Below are 17,101 nucleotides of genomic sequence, written 5' to 3'. Positions count from 1 at the left end.
TAATGATTATACGAGAAATAAGCGGATGCCGATTGCTAATTTTATCAGGGAATAATATTACACTCGAAGGAATCGTTAACAATAATCGACGATGGATAACAGTGCACAACACCTCTGACTCCGTGTAACCTCGTATATTACATTATTACGGTAAACACAATATTTATAATCAATATTTATAATTGTAATAATAATCCATGATAATAATGGCAATAATGATAATTATAATAAGGCTAACTACAGAGTGGCCGCCACCGCCGCGCGATTCCGAGGGGCCACCGCTCTCACGAACGATCGATTCAACCGATCGACTCGACTGTACACGACTTTTACAACATACTCGAATAATTAATCTAATATTACATATATTAATCAGTAGATAATTCATTACAATTACGAACCTAGTCAGAAGAATGTCACGACATATAGGAAGGACCGTTCATCCCCCTTTCCCTCGAATCACACGCATTTTTCTCTTTTCTTTCTTTTCTTTTTGTTTATTTTACTTACTATTAATTGATCAGCAAAATTTCGCACCCTTCGAGGAAGAATTACAATCTAATTTTTTACAACGAGAAAATTCCACATGGATTTAGTGAATTCAATTCATAGCTAAAAATAGACAGAAAAATGCTATTAAAGAAATTATTATGTCTTTTCTGAACCTATTTGCGGCTCAGAATTCCCATTTCTTTTTGGAATAAATGTTTTTATTATAATAAAATAAATAGCATTTGGTAGTAAATAATTTCACTCTTTAATTTTTCACTTTTAAATTAAAAAAACTTTTCAATAGCCAATCACCAAACACTAAAATATATTACAATCAAAATTCAACCGAGAAAGAACTTATATTACAATCGCGATCCTTTTTAACGAATTAATAAAGATAACTTTCTCGTCTCGAGGGTGCTCGGAAAATTTCGTGCTCGTGATCATGCGAGTCGATTGCTTCTTTTTCTCCGAGGGACGAAGAGGGACTCGTCTCTTTTTAAGATACAAAGGCACTGTACATGTAATGAAGATACAATTAGAAGAGCGCTAAAAAGGCGATCCGGATGACGCGTCTCTCTCACCCCCCCCCCTCCCCTTTAGTCTATCTCGCCTCTTTCTCTTTCTCTCGACAGTAAAACGTGCCCTGTTTAAAAATATCGCTTCGATTTACAATATCTGTTTGTTGTTTAAAATACGGCCACACTAAACGTGACGCTTAAAATAGGGGAGCGATTTCCTTCGTTTCTAGCTGCATTGGTCGAGACTAACTTCTTCTCCCGTTTTCTCGTCTAAATTAGTCTAGTTAGCTTTCGTTTAAAGAAAAATAGATAACTATAACCGGATTAGATGCGCGGTAACTATTTATTATTATTACAGGGGGTAGGAGGAGGGAGGCGAAAAATTGCAGTAGGGAAGATTGTGTGTGAAGGACGGGATGGGGCGCGAAAACGATTGGTCAATGCGATCAGAAGTCAAGAAAACGCTCCTGGCTTAAAGGTGGGACTTCTCACGTTTATCACAATTTGGCAGTGAACGTTTTCACGTTGTTGTTGTTGTTGTTGTTGTGTTGTTGTTGTTGTTGTTGTCGTTAAGAAATACAGCTTACAGCGACGTTCAACCACTTCTCTCAAAAGCTATACACATGTATATACCTAATCTATACGATTGCTAGCTATAATGGCTCGCTATGTATATATAAATATATATATATATATATATATATATATATATATAAATATATATTTATATATTTACACACATATTTATAAGAAACGCTACGCTCTTTATACAGGTTTATCCGCATATACATGTATATATGCAGCTGGATTGATGAGAAAAATATTACCTCGCTATATTATTCCACGGACCAAAAATAAGTTTTCGTCTGGTCTGCTCGGGTTCTTTTACCACGGTTTTCTTTTTTTTTCATGTGTACAACTTAAATTAACAGTAGTAGTAGTAATTTATAGCGAAAATATGCTCTTATGCATTATCCTCTTTTTCTTCTTCTACTTCACTCGCACGATTTAATCCTCTATAGACAACATTATTCCCGAGAAAAATGCCTGATCTACTTCTTGTGTCGTAATTTCTCACTTGAAAGTTACATTATTATCGTTGTTACAGTCCATAGAGGATTAAAGATCGTCTTTGCTTAGTGTTTTATATGCGCGTTTATCGAGAAAACGTTCCAACTCGTTTTGCACGAGTCAGTTCATCTTCTTTCGAGTCTTATTAATTTTTATACAGAAAAGAAAATTAAGATCTTTACGTGATGATTTGTTGGAAATATCGAACAAACGCGCGCACGATTCGTGATCACGATACACAAACAATCGGTCTCGTTCCTTCAACTACAAAGCTCGCGAGCTTTCTACTTGTCAATTCGCCTAATATTTCGCCCCTTATCGTTTACATTAAATATATTTATTTATTTATAATATGTATGTATAACTTACGGATTAGCGTTAATTGTGTGAGAGATGTCGAGTCAGTTCGAAACTTGCGGCTGTCGGCGGAACAATAATAGACAATATATCGGATCACGTTTTCTTCCGCCGACATCGTGCAAAAGTTGAGATCATGCAGCACATGTTAGAGTGTGCAATTTAAAATGTGCGGGAAACAAAGTTGTTTTTGTAAGACCTCCTGTGACGAAGATGTTCCGTCGTAGATCTAGTCGTCGTCAACTCGTATTATTTCACTTAACATTTCGCTCGGAAGCTTGTCGTCGTCATTGCTGCGCACTAGCCACGTCACAGATGCCTTAACATTACATATAGCAACTGCACTCCGTGTGTCGCGGAGACACACTTACGACTCGTCTAGCGTACAATCGTGTGGAAAATAAGAGGAAAACGTGTGTCCGTTCTCCTTTCTTTTCTCTCTCGACTTTAATTCCTCGAAACTACTCACTCGATGGAGAACTAGCGCTTCTAGATATTCAAAAATACATCGCTTTTTTGCGGATGATTTGTTTCCTCGCGCGAAGAGCTAACTACTTTTTTTTCTTCCTGCCTGCCCCTTCTCGCGCGCGCAATTCACTCGAGACACAGGGGTTGAAGAGTTGGGAATTAAGAGCGAGTCCATTCGCAGCGAGCTATCTCCTCATTTTGCAATCACATTAATCATCATGGCTCGATTAAATTAAGCGTAAAATTATATGAATTGTTCTTTGCAAACTAGACGTGAATAAGATTATCCTGAGACAAGTTAACACGTTGTAGAATCTTTTTCCCTTTTTTTGAGAAACAAGTTTTTGGCAGGTTTTGCCAAAAACTATTATTTTCGGAAAGACTATTTTATTTCAAAGTGTAGAAGAAAAAAAATCTTGTTGTGAATCTTTTTTTGACGTTATAATGTAACGAGGATTGCGACAAGGGGACACAAAACTGGTTTGTCGCTGATTCTTTCTAGATATGCATTATTTAGACAGACAGATGCTCCTCTTAATTTTCAATTCCTCGGATCGCATTAATATACAAGGTGGCGGTACAGTAAGCGCTCTGGCACGTTGTATCGGCTGTGAACGCCGTGATCAATTGACGAGACTGTGAGTGAAGGTACGTTTGTTCTCTTAGAGTACGCTTAACTTGATAAACAGAAGCTCTCTCTCTCTCCCTCTTCCTCTCCTAGTATATCTCTCTTTTAATCTAAATCTCATCTCTCTTCCTCGATTTCACATCGCGTTCATCGCCTTGCGAGCGGCGCGCAACTTATGCGTGTAACTGTTCTTTTTTCTTTGCTCAAGATTTTTGCTAATACAGATTACAAGTTTTGTTCATGCATTAGAGAGTCTCTTATCTCTAAATGTGATTTCTGTAAGAAACAAAAGAAAGTTATTGCAGCAATGCAAAATTTGAGGAAAATTTTGAGGCAAGATTTCATCTTCAGACATAAACGTTATCGGATTCTGTTACGTTGGTTTCCGGTTTATTTCTATCCCTATTCCGATCTTTTCCGATAATCAATAGCTGATTAATCTGAAAATTAAATTATTTTTCAATTAAAATCTCTATCTATCTTGCGCTCAAGAAGCATTTAATATTTAATTGCATACGACAAGACTGGAAACGTTTCGAATGGGAGATAATATGTATGATTGGCAGTAGCGATCATCCTACAATCTAACGATACCCTCGCTAATTTTTTTTTTTTTTTTCCTTCTTCAATCTCGACGTCACAATTTGTATACAAAAATGTACAAATAGTTTGAGCAATTTTGCATCTGGCAGTAATTTGCCTTCACACGTATTTTCCTAGTAACGATTAATAAACAAAGAGCTATCGTGCATACTTTTACGATCTTTAATACGTACAATATAAAGGGCGAATCTCCCCTTTTGATATCCCCATAAGTGGCAGTGAATCATGTTAGTCTTCGCGTAGTCTTATATTCACGACTAATCACGAAGCAAATAGCATACCGCAAGGAGCAAAATTTAAAAATTAAATATTGAATTTGCTATAAAAGAACGCTGCTCGCGATGCAGCGTTTGTCATACATTTCCGAACGCTGTCGCGAATTGCAACGATTATTAATTACAATACTAACGAAAAAAACTTGGTCGAATTCTGAAAAAAAAAAAAAAAAAAGAAAAAGAACAAAGTGTCCAGCGCGCCAAAGCGGAAATGATCGCATGACGATGCCGCAGTCCGATTATTACGCCGATATTCTAACTGGCGCAATAGTACGTCAACAGTCTTCTCTAGCCAATACCCGAGAGCTATATAGAGAAAAAATCGCGGTCGCCGTCGTATATTTACAGAGGGGAATAAAACGGCGACCGAGCGGAAATTTTCTTTCTTTTTTTTTTTTAATATATAAGCGAGCTAGATTTGTACAAACGGCGCTAACTAAGAAGTGAGCGAGCCGCAGGCTCGCGATCACCAAGGACTCCCTTCCCTTTAATCCGGCTTCTTTCCTCGGGACCGGCTCACAAGGCTCTATCGCAGTAATCACGTTCCTAATCTGAATTCGAACGATAGGATTGTTTAAAGCGTGTCGTAGAAATGCGCGCTAAAGGCTGTCGTACACAAATTGAGGTAAAAACATGACAATACACAGAACGAGGAGAAAACGTGACAAAACCGTTGTCCCAAGAAACATGGATTTTAGAAACAAGAAATATCTAAAAGCGCACATTTAGTGAGTACAATGGTTCTATGCAACATTCATGACGCTTCGCCTCATCCGGTGCACTGGCGGACGATTGCCTATAAGGAGCTCTCAAGGAGCCGGCCCCGGCTCTCTCTTTTCGAGTAGCTCTCAGGTACACGTATATATAATAACTCTTATCGTAACGAATGTCCTTTCATTTCCCATTGCCAGAAGAAACAACACAGAATTCGCACTTCCCGAACAGCAGTGGCAATTACTGCTGCTGCAACGTACCCAGGAAGTCCAAATATCTGTGCTGCATGTAACCTCAGGACGACTGGCTGGCCGGCGTCTGCAACGTCGACGATGAAGTGGAGGTGGTGGTAGTGGTGGTGGTGGTGCTGGTGGTGGTGGTGGTGATAGTGGTGGTGGTGGTGGCGGCGGTGCTGGTGGTCAGCGATGTGTGCAGGGTAAAACCGTCGTAGACGTCCATTAAATCGCGCATGCGGTACTCTTCCAGGCAGACGAATCCTTCCAACGAAGGAGACTGCTTACGCGCGCAATCCATACAATGCACCACGTGACGTTTTTCCTGCTCACGAATAAACAGGATGTTGAACACCTCAATCTGTAAGACAAACATTTAAAAAAATGTATCAAGTACAAAATAATTATTAAATGCTAATTGTCAAATTGTCGACGAAAAGAAGTAAAAGAAATTGGACATGTTGGGCAATCTTTGATATCATTTTTGAAAGTCACGCAAAGATAGAATACGCGTTGACTAATGCTGCTAAAAGTACAAGATAGAAAACGCACCTCACACTGGCCACAATAGTGTGAGGCTTCGTTTTTGCCGCGGCCGTGGAAGCGCACCTCCACGCCTTTGCTTTTCACGAATTCCAGTATCAAACAACACTGTCTCATCGTCCGTAGTAGGCAGTTCTTGATCAGCTCGAACAATCGTGGGTCGGACACTTTGATGTTACGCGCCAAGTTCCACGAGAGATGCACCATAGGCACGATCGACTTGAAAGACTGCAATTTGTTCCACTCGTAACGCTCGATCGCGAGCTGATACTGCCTGGCGGTGAGCGGGCCTACGTTCCATGCAATGTTGTTGCACCAGCCGACTGCTTGTACCCAGTGCACACAGCCAGCATTCACCCACACTAAATCGCCGGGTCGCTGATGGAACCTATAAACCGGTATATTCTCTTCGTACAGGTCGTCCAGATTCGGCCACCAACTGCCGTGCAGATAACTGATGCCGTTGCGCTCGCATAGCGAGCATATCACGCCCCAGTACGCGTCCGGTACTGCAAACCACTCGCAATCGCCCGGTCCGATATTGATGTTGATGGAACAAAAGTTGTTGTTCTCCTGGTGGCCAGGTGTTCTGCTGCCGGGAACCTACGAACAATTAATAATTATATATACATAAAATTACACTCGCAAAACACTCCTTCAATATACAGAGCAATCCATCTTGAATTACAATTTTTACATTACATCAAAACTTTTTATTTATTATAAAAACTGTAAAGAGCTAACTAACTAGATTGTTAATGTTCTTCTCAACAATGTTAAGTTAACTAATGCACTTTTTAGCACCAATGTCTAGCTGATCCTGACTCTCTTAAATTCTTTATTTTTTTTTATAATCTTTCTTAATCTTTCTTATATATTAAAATTATCAGAGAGTTCTTTTAAATCCTTTTTAATGCATCACCTTCATATACAACTGCACAGTGTTCATTCCTAAGATGACATGGCCTACGTGGCTGAGCATGTTACCGGCCGACACCACCCTGGCGAAGGCTGGCAGTTTCATCAATTCTTGTAATTGTGGCTTCCATTTTCTCTCGTCCGACAAGTCCACATTGGTGCCGAAGCGTAGCATCTTGGCACTCGGTCGGCCGGCCAGACCAAAAGTATTCTTCTTGCGCCTGACAGTCTGACCAGTGCTGTCCTTCGAGTCCGAGTCCGACAGATTTGACGCATGCGCACCACCCTGCGTTTTTTCATCCTTCAGGCTATCCTGGAAGCTCGAGGCCTGATACTGCGCGTACTTGGCGATCGTTGTGTGGCTGCGATGACTGATGCAGCCCCAGACCTTCTTATTCAGCGCCGAATCCCAATTCTCCTCGCTGGTCTGCTGCACTTGTGTGCGCACTTCAATGCCATGATCCGGATTCGCCTCGACAAGAGTCTTCGTGGAGAAAAGACCCAGGTCGAGTTTAAGAGCAGCTGCGAGACCGCGTATTACAGCGATTGGATGCTTCAGGCAGAACTCCTGTAACTGCGGACTAAAGGCGTCCTTTTTGTTCTCCAGATAGACACTTGGCGTAGGTGGCAACAGCTGTTCTTTCGTCAATCGTTGACCGGGCGGGTCGGGTGGCGCCGGCGGCGGCGAACGATCGCTCAGTATCGAACAATTCGGCACGCCGTTCAGTCCCTGACCCTTGCACGCCTCGATCAACTGTCTGGCGTCCATGTCAATGCTCAGCTCCTGCTCTGGCTGCGTTTCGCACAACGACTCGAGTTTCAGATTCACCGTCGGTTCTGTCTTGGAAATACTGACTGTTTCATTCTTGCTCACCGCCGTCGCCGTCGCCGTCGTCATACTGCAGGACGACGACAACGTCGTTGTCTCGCATTTCACCGATGTCGTCTCCGCCAATGCTGTCGTCACCGTTGTCGTCGCGGTCGTTGACGTCATCGACGTAATCGTTGTAGCCTCCGTCGTCGATTTCGATTGCGTCGGCTGGGAAGCCTCTTCCGGCTTTTCCAGCTTCACCGTTTCCTTCGCCTTGTCCGACCCGTTCTCTTTAAGATTCGACGGCGAGAACGGACCGGAACTCAACGTGCCGTTGTCATTGATGACGCTGCCGCTCGACGGTTCCTCTTTCACGACGGTGTCCAGATCATCGGAGCCGAAATGTTTGAGCAGATCTTCCGCTAGCGAAGTGGCTATATCTTTCTGCGACAGCAACGCTTGTAACTCTTGATCCGTCACTCCCAGATTATCCTTGCTCGTAGCAGCCGCCGCCGAGCTTTCCGGATAGCCACCAGTCGCCGACGAGACCTGCGTGTAACCCTGAGCAGCATACTGATTCGGCTGCTGTTGATACTGGCCGCTGTACTGAGCACCGCCAGCGATCTGTTGCCTCTGATGCGGATAAGTGGGATCGGAGGCGGATTTGTAAGGCATTCCTGGTGTCTGCGTAGTGTTGCCGGTCGCCGCCGTATTGTAACCGACATTGGTATCGGAGAAGCCTGTTTGCAACGCCACAGTGCCTCCTTGCTGCAACTGAACGCCGATTAAAATTATTTCGATCGTGCGTATTTGATTCCGATATAAAATATACATTAACGTAAAAATTGAAAAACTGAAAATTTCACCATTTTTGATAAAATCTCTTCCACGAGATTGAAGATATATCTAAACCAAGAAAGAAGCAAAGCGCGGATGTCGAGGCGCGAAAAGTCTCAACTATTTGAGATGTCAAATATTTACCGGTTGTTGCGGGATGCCATAATTCTTAATTACGCCTGACGACTGAGCCAGGTTCTGAGAATGGGCTCCGTAAGCGATCGGATAACCGGGCTGACCCATCCTCAAGCCCCGCTGCTGCGCTGCTTGCTGCTGCTGTTGCAGCCTGAGCTGCTGATGCTGCTGCATCGTACGGTACTGGTGTTGCAGCTGCGCGAGCATGGCCTGCTGTTGTGGCGTCAGACTGCTCTGATTCTGCTGCAGGGATTGCAGCATGAGCAACTGTTGCGACGTCAAGTAAAATGGTGACGCCCGTTGCTGCGGCGCGGCTGATATCGCATCATCACTCTGTTGAAAAGAAAATTGGATTTTATCAGTCAAGAGCTCGAGATATTTCAATCTGTTATACCGGCTAAATCTTTTTAATCTGTTTCTTAACAATTAAATTTCTTTACAAATCATTTCATAGGCTACTGTACTGAAATAATTCGTAGACAATATAAAATAAATCAAAATTGCAAGTATTCTTAAAGAGAGAATGTTTATCTCCTATTCTAACGCACTATCCCCCTACTTTAAATCGCTTGGGATTCGGTCCTTGAGCTTGAGGATAAGGCGGTGGCGGACCAGTAGGTGTGGTGCTGTATTTGTACGAAGGCCCACCGGGTTGCTGCTGTTGCTGTTGCTGCCGGCTGGACATTTCCGCGCTGATTGGCAAATTCCAAGCTTCTTCGATCGACGGCAATTGCCGCCTCCTAAGCAAAAGTAAAAGAATAAAAATTATAATAAAAGTAAGAAACAAATTATATTTATAAGATGTCGCTTTTATATTAAGAAATCCCTTCATTTCCAAGAAAATAATAAAATATTGTTCGCGAGATGACTGGAAACGGTCGAAGCAGGACAAAGATGATACACAGAAGATCAAACTTTCTTGCTTCTAACACAAAAGATTTTACAATCAACTTATCTCACTTAATTAATCGCAGTCGTTTCTATAGCAGCAGGTAATTTGTAAATGTTGGTACGAGAATCCGAAGCAAAAGAAGCGCGATCGTCATTCAAGACCACATCCGAGTTCTTTCACGAACGTTTCTAGACTAAATGTTCGTTAAATGATACGCAAAAATAGGACGATTTAAGTATATTATTGTTGTCACTGCTGTGTGATTGCCACAAACTGATTTTTGATTCGCTAAGCTCTCAACTTTCGCAACGCATGTATGTGTGTTTATTGACACCGCACCGAGTTTGAACGTGCTTTCGAACAACGTGTGTAATTGAAGTAATGTTCTCTACATTTAAGTTGCATATTTTATTCGTATTGTAAATGATCTCTTATACCTTCGAAAGAAAAAGGAAAAAAGCTTTCAGTAAGATTTTCAGAAAACTTTAGTGACTCTTATTAAACTTTCAAATTATTAAAAAGATAAAATGTTCATCTTTCACGATGCAAATTAATTTGAACGAAAAAAATCGAATTAAATATTTTATTTTCTCATTTTAATATTGTCAACGTTATGTAATGCAATCAATTTTATATTGAAAATAATTTCAAAAATAATAATAATTTCTCTATAATTTACTTCTTCGTTCGTTTCGCAGAAAAAGTACACGAAAAATTAGCACGAATTTTATCAGTATAGAGCAGCAAAGAGCTGCAGCAAAGAATAATAATAACCGAACTGTAATACGTAATACGTTTTTCCTTCTCGAGGACGACTTACTTGGTAGCGACGGAAGGCATTGGTGCTTGACTTAGGTGATTCTGCAGAAAGTTGATGCGTTGTTGGAGGGACGGGTTCATCGAGTTGTTGCCACCGGACTTAACACCACCCAGACCCGCCAGTGGGCCCGTGCAATTCGCCGCGTTGCTGTTTCCCCTGCGCAACGGAAAAAAAAAGAGAATTATTCTTATCGCGCTGACCTAATAATCTAGCGGGATGAGCAGATGATTCGTTTTCACACAAGTACGATTATATAAAGCATATAAAAATGCGCATGTGATTAGATAGAACAAGTAATAGTATAAATAATCGAGATGCAGTAAGACTATAGTTAATCGAGAGCGATAAAACAAATTTGAAATATTATCATTTCACTTAATTTAATTTCTCAATTATTGTATCTAATTTAATTATTATTCGTAATCATGTATCAGGCACAAGAGTGTCGAAACAATGTAACGAAACGATGGCATTTGATAATTGGGAGCAGTTTGTGCAAAATAACACATGCGCGACTAGTATTGGCGTAACGTGCAATTTACCTGGATGCGTTGACGTAACAAGCTAGAGCGTCTTTCGGTTGGCTAACACTCTCGTATAATATCCCAAGATTAGTCCAAGCAGCAGAATGAGACTTGTCGAGCTGCACAGCGCATATATAAGCTTGTAGCGCGTCCATAGGCTGATTCTGTTGTTGGTAAAGAACTCCTATGCTACACCATGTGTCCGCATTGCCTTCTGATTTCTCAACGGAATTCCTGCCAAGCACAAACCACATTATCAATTTTCCAATCAAGATTACAGAAGGTCCTAAATCCACTGCACGTGTTCTAATATTTCTGTTCAACGCAATCATTGGAAAGCTATTTTTTCTCACGACTGACTGTTGTAACCTACAAAACGCTACTCGTGGGTTAAAAATGTCCAAGCGATTTTAGCTACCTACGAGATTTTCTCCTTAAAAAAAAAAACAATAAAAATCAAATATTTAAAATAAACTGTTATCTAATTGTATTAATTTAATTTAATTCGGGCATGTAATTAACACTTCAACAAACTTGTGTGAATTTTTTAGAATTTTTTTAGCACATTAACGTTACTGAATAAGGTGCGTGAAAAAAATAGACCCACGAATCCGGTTTACGGTTGATGTACAACTACAGTCCGTTTTGAGGGTTAAAATAAAATAAAAAAGTGATCGTAAAAAATATAATTCTAAATACAATATGCAAAATTAATAATTATAAAATAATTTATAAAACACAGTGTTGAACCGTGTATCTCGCGGCTCGCGACTTCCTCGCATTGCAATAAACAAAAGTGTAGTCCACACTGATAAGTGTGTATTACCTGTACGCGATAAACGCATCGTGCACTTTTCCAGAAGCCGCTAAGCAACGTCCCAAGAGATAAAGACTCTGTCCACTCTTTGGCTCAGCCTCGATGGATCTTTGCAGGCAGTGGATAGCTATTGCTTGCTTCTGCTGTCTGGTTATGCCCAGCACCGGGCAATCAACCACATGGTACATCCATCCTGTAAATAACGGGAGTCATACACGCGGTTAAACACAATTTCAGCCTTTTCGTTCGGAAACTCCGTTTCTCCTCGTGCTCGCACGTACGCATGCGACGGTAGGCTCGGACACCGCGCGTTTTCACCGATGTGACCTCGACACTAGACGACGAGCTAGTGAACTAAACCGAATAGATCTTCGCAGGTATATAGAGCTTAGGGTAGCCCCCCCTCTGACACTCGCTTCTATCCCCGCTGCTGTCCCTTTCTCTAGGGGGCTGTCTCGAATTACCCCCTTTGCGAACATAGGCGCAGCAGCGGAGCGTAGAAATGGCCTAGAACATACTGAACATTTCTTATTGTTCTCATACTCTCGAAAATAGGTAATTTTTGAAGTGCCTTTGCGTGACGGGACTACAAATTTGAAGATCGCATTTAAATCTGTATGTGACAACCTTCGGAAAAACTGCACAACAACAATAGAACATTGTGATTTGATAATTTTATCGGTTTCCGCTTGGTTTTGCTTAAATATTAATGGAAACCATCCAATTTTTGTTAACAATTTCTCTTTTATTTTTGATAATTCTTTCCTCGTGCGGTTTTAATGTAACAATATAGTTGCCACTTTCATATTCTTGCAACGCATGGTTACCTGTTGATATGCCGATGGATTAATCGTCGTGGGAAAAGCGGGGTGTCGCAAGAAGTTGTTATATTCGCGACAATAAATGTGCGATCGTAAAATACGCGGGCGCGTGGCGGAACGCCACGTGGGAACCAATCGAGATAATTAGTTCTCCCAATTGGCCCGTTTAATTTAGTGATTAAGGAAAACGTAATCTATTAACAATAACTTGGCAATTGTCAACGTATGATAAGTAGATTCTACTTTAAACGAAGATATTGATTAAAATTTTCCGAAAGAAAAAATTGGAAATTAGCCGACGATAATTGGCTTTGATAAATAAAGAAAATGAATAAATTCAGGCTCTTGTTCAAAACAACACACTGTAACAAAGCAACCGCAAACTTTAAACACTAATTTCATATTTATTGCATATCTTTGATGTAATTAATTTTAAGCCGAGAAGAAAAAATTCGCATTTAAATTTCAGAATTTTTTCAAAACTATTTCTGCCACTTTCCTCTTATTTACAAGACCAATAATCGTTGATCACGCGATACGCGCCGCCGCACTATTCGCTTCGTCCACCTTTAATATTATTTATTCACCTGGCGTACCTGTTCTATTCGGAAACGCGGTAACATCCTATATATGTGCGCCCGAGATTTGCAAATCTACCCGACCTTTAAATCTGCGCCCATCTGGCCTCGGACGGACCCTGAGAGCGCAGATCGAAATCTTTCGGTCACGATTTAAATCGCTCGAATGAATTTTTCAAGAAATTTTTATTTCGATTTTCCAATGCCCAAAAAACTACTAAATTTTCCAAACTCCACGTTATTTAAATTCTCGCGTATTTTTTATCCGCTTTGTATAATTCTCTAAAATAAAAAAAATTTTTGCGTTACGAAATTTGTTGCACGTGCCAATTGCATATTTCGATAATTAAAAATGTAGCCGCAAACAGTTGAATTTATTCGGCCTTCACCGTTTGTTATTCGGCCGATGAGATGCGCCGCCACGTCGAGGAGAAGAGAAAGACTATACGTTCGCCTACCGAAAGGACGAGGAAAAAGGGACGAAGGAACAAAACGGCAAGACGGAGTTCCAAAAAAAGGGAAGCAGGACCGGTCGCGAGCGAGACGGTCCGCCGACACGCGAGGAGCTATAAACAGGCTGTAAAGTGGAAGTCCCGTAGCGCTTCAAGGTCCGCAGTGGCGAGATACATTCGCTACATTGCATGACGTTTTCGACGAAGAAATGCAGTCTCATAAAATGTACACCCTCGGAGATAGGCGAGACGTGCAGCTTCTTCTGAAAACGATTCGTTCCAATTGGAAAGCTTTCGACAATTTCAAAGCCGACTAGCATTATTCGCACGTTCGTCTCGCACTCATTTTTGTAAAGTAAGAATACAATCAATTTCTGAAAAAACACAAGCGATTTTTATGAGGCAGCGAATGAGGAAGCGAAGAGACGGAAGGATGTTTTTATCATCGTGACAAATAAACAAATGCCCATCTAAGTTTCCTAGTGAAAAAAAAGAGAAGAAAAAATACCACTCTCGTGTAGCTACGCGCAATTTTCCTCTCGGATCATCGCACCTTCAGAATTCGGTTTAAGATTCTCGGCGGGCCGGGTGCACTCCGCCAAGTAACACCAGACACGTGTATTGATTTATTCCGGGTTAGGGTGGGCTGGGACGATGAGACAGAGAGGCAATCCGAAGGGGAAGAAGAGTGAATGAACGAGAGACAGAGAGGGAAAGTAAGGTCGCGTGAATGGGGCGGAGAGAGAAAGAGCGGCTCTAGTTGTGGGAAAACTGTCCTCAGCTTCTGTTTCTCTCGCACCTGCCCTATGTCCCTCTCGCTCTCTCTTTCCCTATTCTATGCCAGACTATGCGCGTAGATTACGCGTCGAATCGCGACGGGGGTACGCAGCACAGGGGCACGCTAGACCCCCCCCCCCCCAGAGCTAGAACGCGCTGAGTTCGAGTTCAAACTATTCTCGAATAGTTTGAATAGCACAAAGCTGCAATAACGTTCAAGTTTGTTTGACGCTTTATTTTGAATTAATTATTAATTTTTTATATTTCTTTTTATGCAAACACTTTTCTATTAACACTTTACCTACCTACCGACTACGCTACCTACAAAGTCTATTAATAAATAGGCTTCCGGTAGACAAAGTGTTAAAAGATATGAAAGAAAAATACATGTCTATCGTTTTTAAAAATGATATTTTTGTAACAATGTATAAGCGCGAACAAATAATTTGAAACAAAATATCCAAGTTCTCGCGACGTCATATTTTATTCTCCCCATTTTTTACTTCACGTTCTTTTATGTCTTTACGAGATAGATCGGAGAAAGCGTGTTGAACATTGTCTATTTTCCGTTAATCCAAATTAGCAGACGCTAAACGAAGCGTATAAACGAAGAATATAAAGAAATGCAGTCAATTATTTTTATGTCTCTACGCAAATTATCAAGTTTTTTGAACGAGTACTATGAAATTGAGGATGCTTGTTAAACTTCACACAAAGCTCGATGTTCAAAAGATGAATTTATCGAACAAAACTTTGTTTCTACACTAGCCTTCTCCGCATTAAATATTTACAAATCCCTCCGCAGTCGGAGTGTGTCGAAACTTTCGACTAGAATTTTCCAAAAGTAATATTTCTGTTTCACATTCCTCCTTCGCGAAACGTCTTAAATATTTAGACATGAAATATTTGCACACTCCCTTAGAGATAGAATGCGTCGGAACGAACCTTCAAGTGTATCCGAATGTAATATCTTTCGTCTTTCCTTTTCAACATCTCGAATATTTATACAGTGTCCTGCAGCTAGCAGGCCAATTTTTACCCACAGATTATTTGACAAACATACATACAAAATCGATTCTACAACAAAAATATCAATTTTTTTTTCAAATTCGATAATACGATTTTCAGACGAACTGTCTGCCGGCGCGCACTAACTAAAATTTAAAACTTTATTAAATTATTTAAGTTAAAGGGATTGGAAATAAAGTTGAAAAATGCAAAAGAATAGTAATATCGTATTCCTTGTTTAATTTTAAGTGGATTTTGCTCTAAAAAATCTGTAAATTGAGAATTATTTGAATATACAGCGTTTGACAATCACAAATTTCTCTTTCCATTAATTAGAATTTAATGAACGGGCCTACATTATAAATTTTTCCTTCTCATCTACTTATCTGCGCAACAAAAGCATTCGGCATTCTAATAAACGATAAATATAACAATAAATGATGCACTTACCCAATTGACGGCAAATGTCGGCCTTTAGATGCGACGGCAGGATCTTTTCTTTCAGCAAAACCTCGTAGTGTTCCTTGGCCACGCGATACTTGCCTTGAACTTCGTGCAAATGAGCGATGTGGAATTTAACTGAAACACATAAACAAAACGAGATTCCTTAACAATTATTCGACAAAGTCTCTCGTGTGTTTATCGAAAGTAAATAAAGTGCGCCGATCGGTACACCGATATATACTTCATTGAAAGCATATTTATCAGGTAGATTCGGAAAGGGTGTTTAAGATTGATTCCGAAGATTAATTCCCGCCATATCGAAACGCGATAAGCACCGTGCACGCAACTGACGCGTAAGCGACGCGCGACTCGCTATTTAACAGCGCGATTTCCGGCGGGAAGTTACTCCCGCGCGGAATTCCCGGTACCGGTGCCGGTTGAGAAGAGTAACTTCATGAAACATCACGAATCATCATGTGAAGAATGTTCAATTTCGAGTCATGAATCAGCGCAGTCATCGTCAACGTGACTCATTTGTGAAAAATTCCAGAAATTCGTTCATGTATATTGTATACAAGATGAAAAATGCGGATTTCCACGAATCGCAATTTTGATTTTATCTTAGACTCGCTGACGAATTTGGAATAAATCTTTTTTCTTATATTTCTTATTTCATTATTTATAAATAAATAATTTCATATTTCTTAAAACATTAACAATACTTTTCAAAATTAATTTTTTTAATAAAGTAGAAAGTTACAAAGTTTCACAACATTGTATATTTTTATAATTAAGCTTCATTAAAATTCAATTAAAATCAATAAAAATACACCACTAAGAATTAAGCCATAACTTACTCCCTAATGCTTGATAATGTCCAAGATAAAATCAAATTAATTCAGTTCTTTATCTGATAGAATTTGTGATAAGAGAATCTTAAATCTCCCCAGTCTTAGGAAGCTGTCAAGTGTTTCCTCGTTTAATCATGCAAGCTAAAGTCATCTCGCTGCTGCTGTGGATCAGGAAAAAGCTGGATCGTGGAAAAAGGCGGTCAAGTTTGCGGTGGAAAGTGAGCGAGCGATTACGGAACCGCTGTATACAAGCATTTTCCAAATTGCAGTGCGAGTTTAAAAGGGATGAATTTACTCACTCTCGAGTTTGGAGAAAGATGCAGGTGTGGTGGCATCGATTAGAGCGAGAGTCAGGTGCTTCAACGCGGCCTCAAAGTCAGCGTGGACCTTCAGCATCAAGCCGAGCCGTAGGTGAACCTCGCAGGCCCGTGGGAATCCTGGTTCCACCCATAGCACCTGCTGGAACGCTTTCACGGCCCTGAAACACGCCACAAAGACCATTTTTAGTCGA

General features: G+C 40.6%; 1 protein-coding gene across 4 annotated transcripts in view; it reads right to left on the bottom strand.

Annotated features, from left to right (window-relative positions):
- Positions 1–119: 119 nt before the first annotated feature.
- The window catches only part of Utx (Utx histone demethylase), a 71,738-nt gene continuing 54,756 nt past the window's right edge, over positions 120–17,101 (bottom strand). For 3 of the 4 annotated variants that reach the window (XM_067360545.1, XM_012367252.2, XM_012367253.2), the window contains 10 exons: positions 16,890–17,068; positions 15,746–15,874; positions 11,669–11,852; positions 10,861–11,076; positions 10,319–10,474; positions 9,166–9,346; positions 8,616–8,939; positions 6,828–8,408; positions 5,915–6,508; positions 120–5,723 (listed from right to left, as the gene is read on the bottom strand). In XM_067360545.1, coding sequence (XP_067216646.1) covers positions 5,424–5,723; positions 5,915–6,508; positions 6,828–8,408; positions 8,616–8,939; positions 9,166–9,346; positions 10,319–10,474; positions 10,861–11,076; positions 11,669–11,852; positions 15,746–15,874; positions 16,890–17,068 — 3,844 coding nt within the window. In that variant the 3' untranslated portion in view covers positions 120–5,423. Of the gene's footprint in view, positions 5,724–5,914; positions 6,509–6,827; positions 8,409–8,615; positions 8,940–9,165; positions 9,347–10,318; positions 10,475–10,860; positions 11,077–11,668; positions 11,853–15,745; positions 15,875–15,980; positions 16,082–16,889; positions 17,069–17,101 lie in introns of those variants that run through there. The other variant, XM_012367254.2, reaches the window with a different exon arrangement.

The sequence above is a fragment of the Linepithema humile genome, chromosome 8 (assembly GCF_040581485.1).
Source record: "Linepithema humile isolate Giens D197 chromosome 8, Lhum_UNIL_v1.0, whole genome shotgun sequence".
NCBI classification, from domain to species: domain Eukaryota; kingdom Metazoa; phylum Arthropoda; class Insecta; order Hymenoptera; family Formicidae; genus Linepithema; species Linepithema humile.
This window is presented reverse-complemented; position numbering and strand designations above follow the sequence as displayed.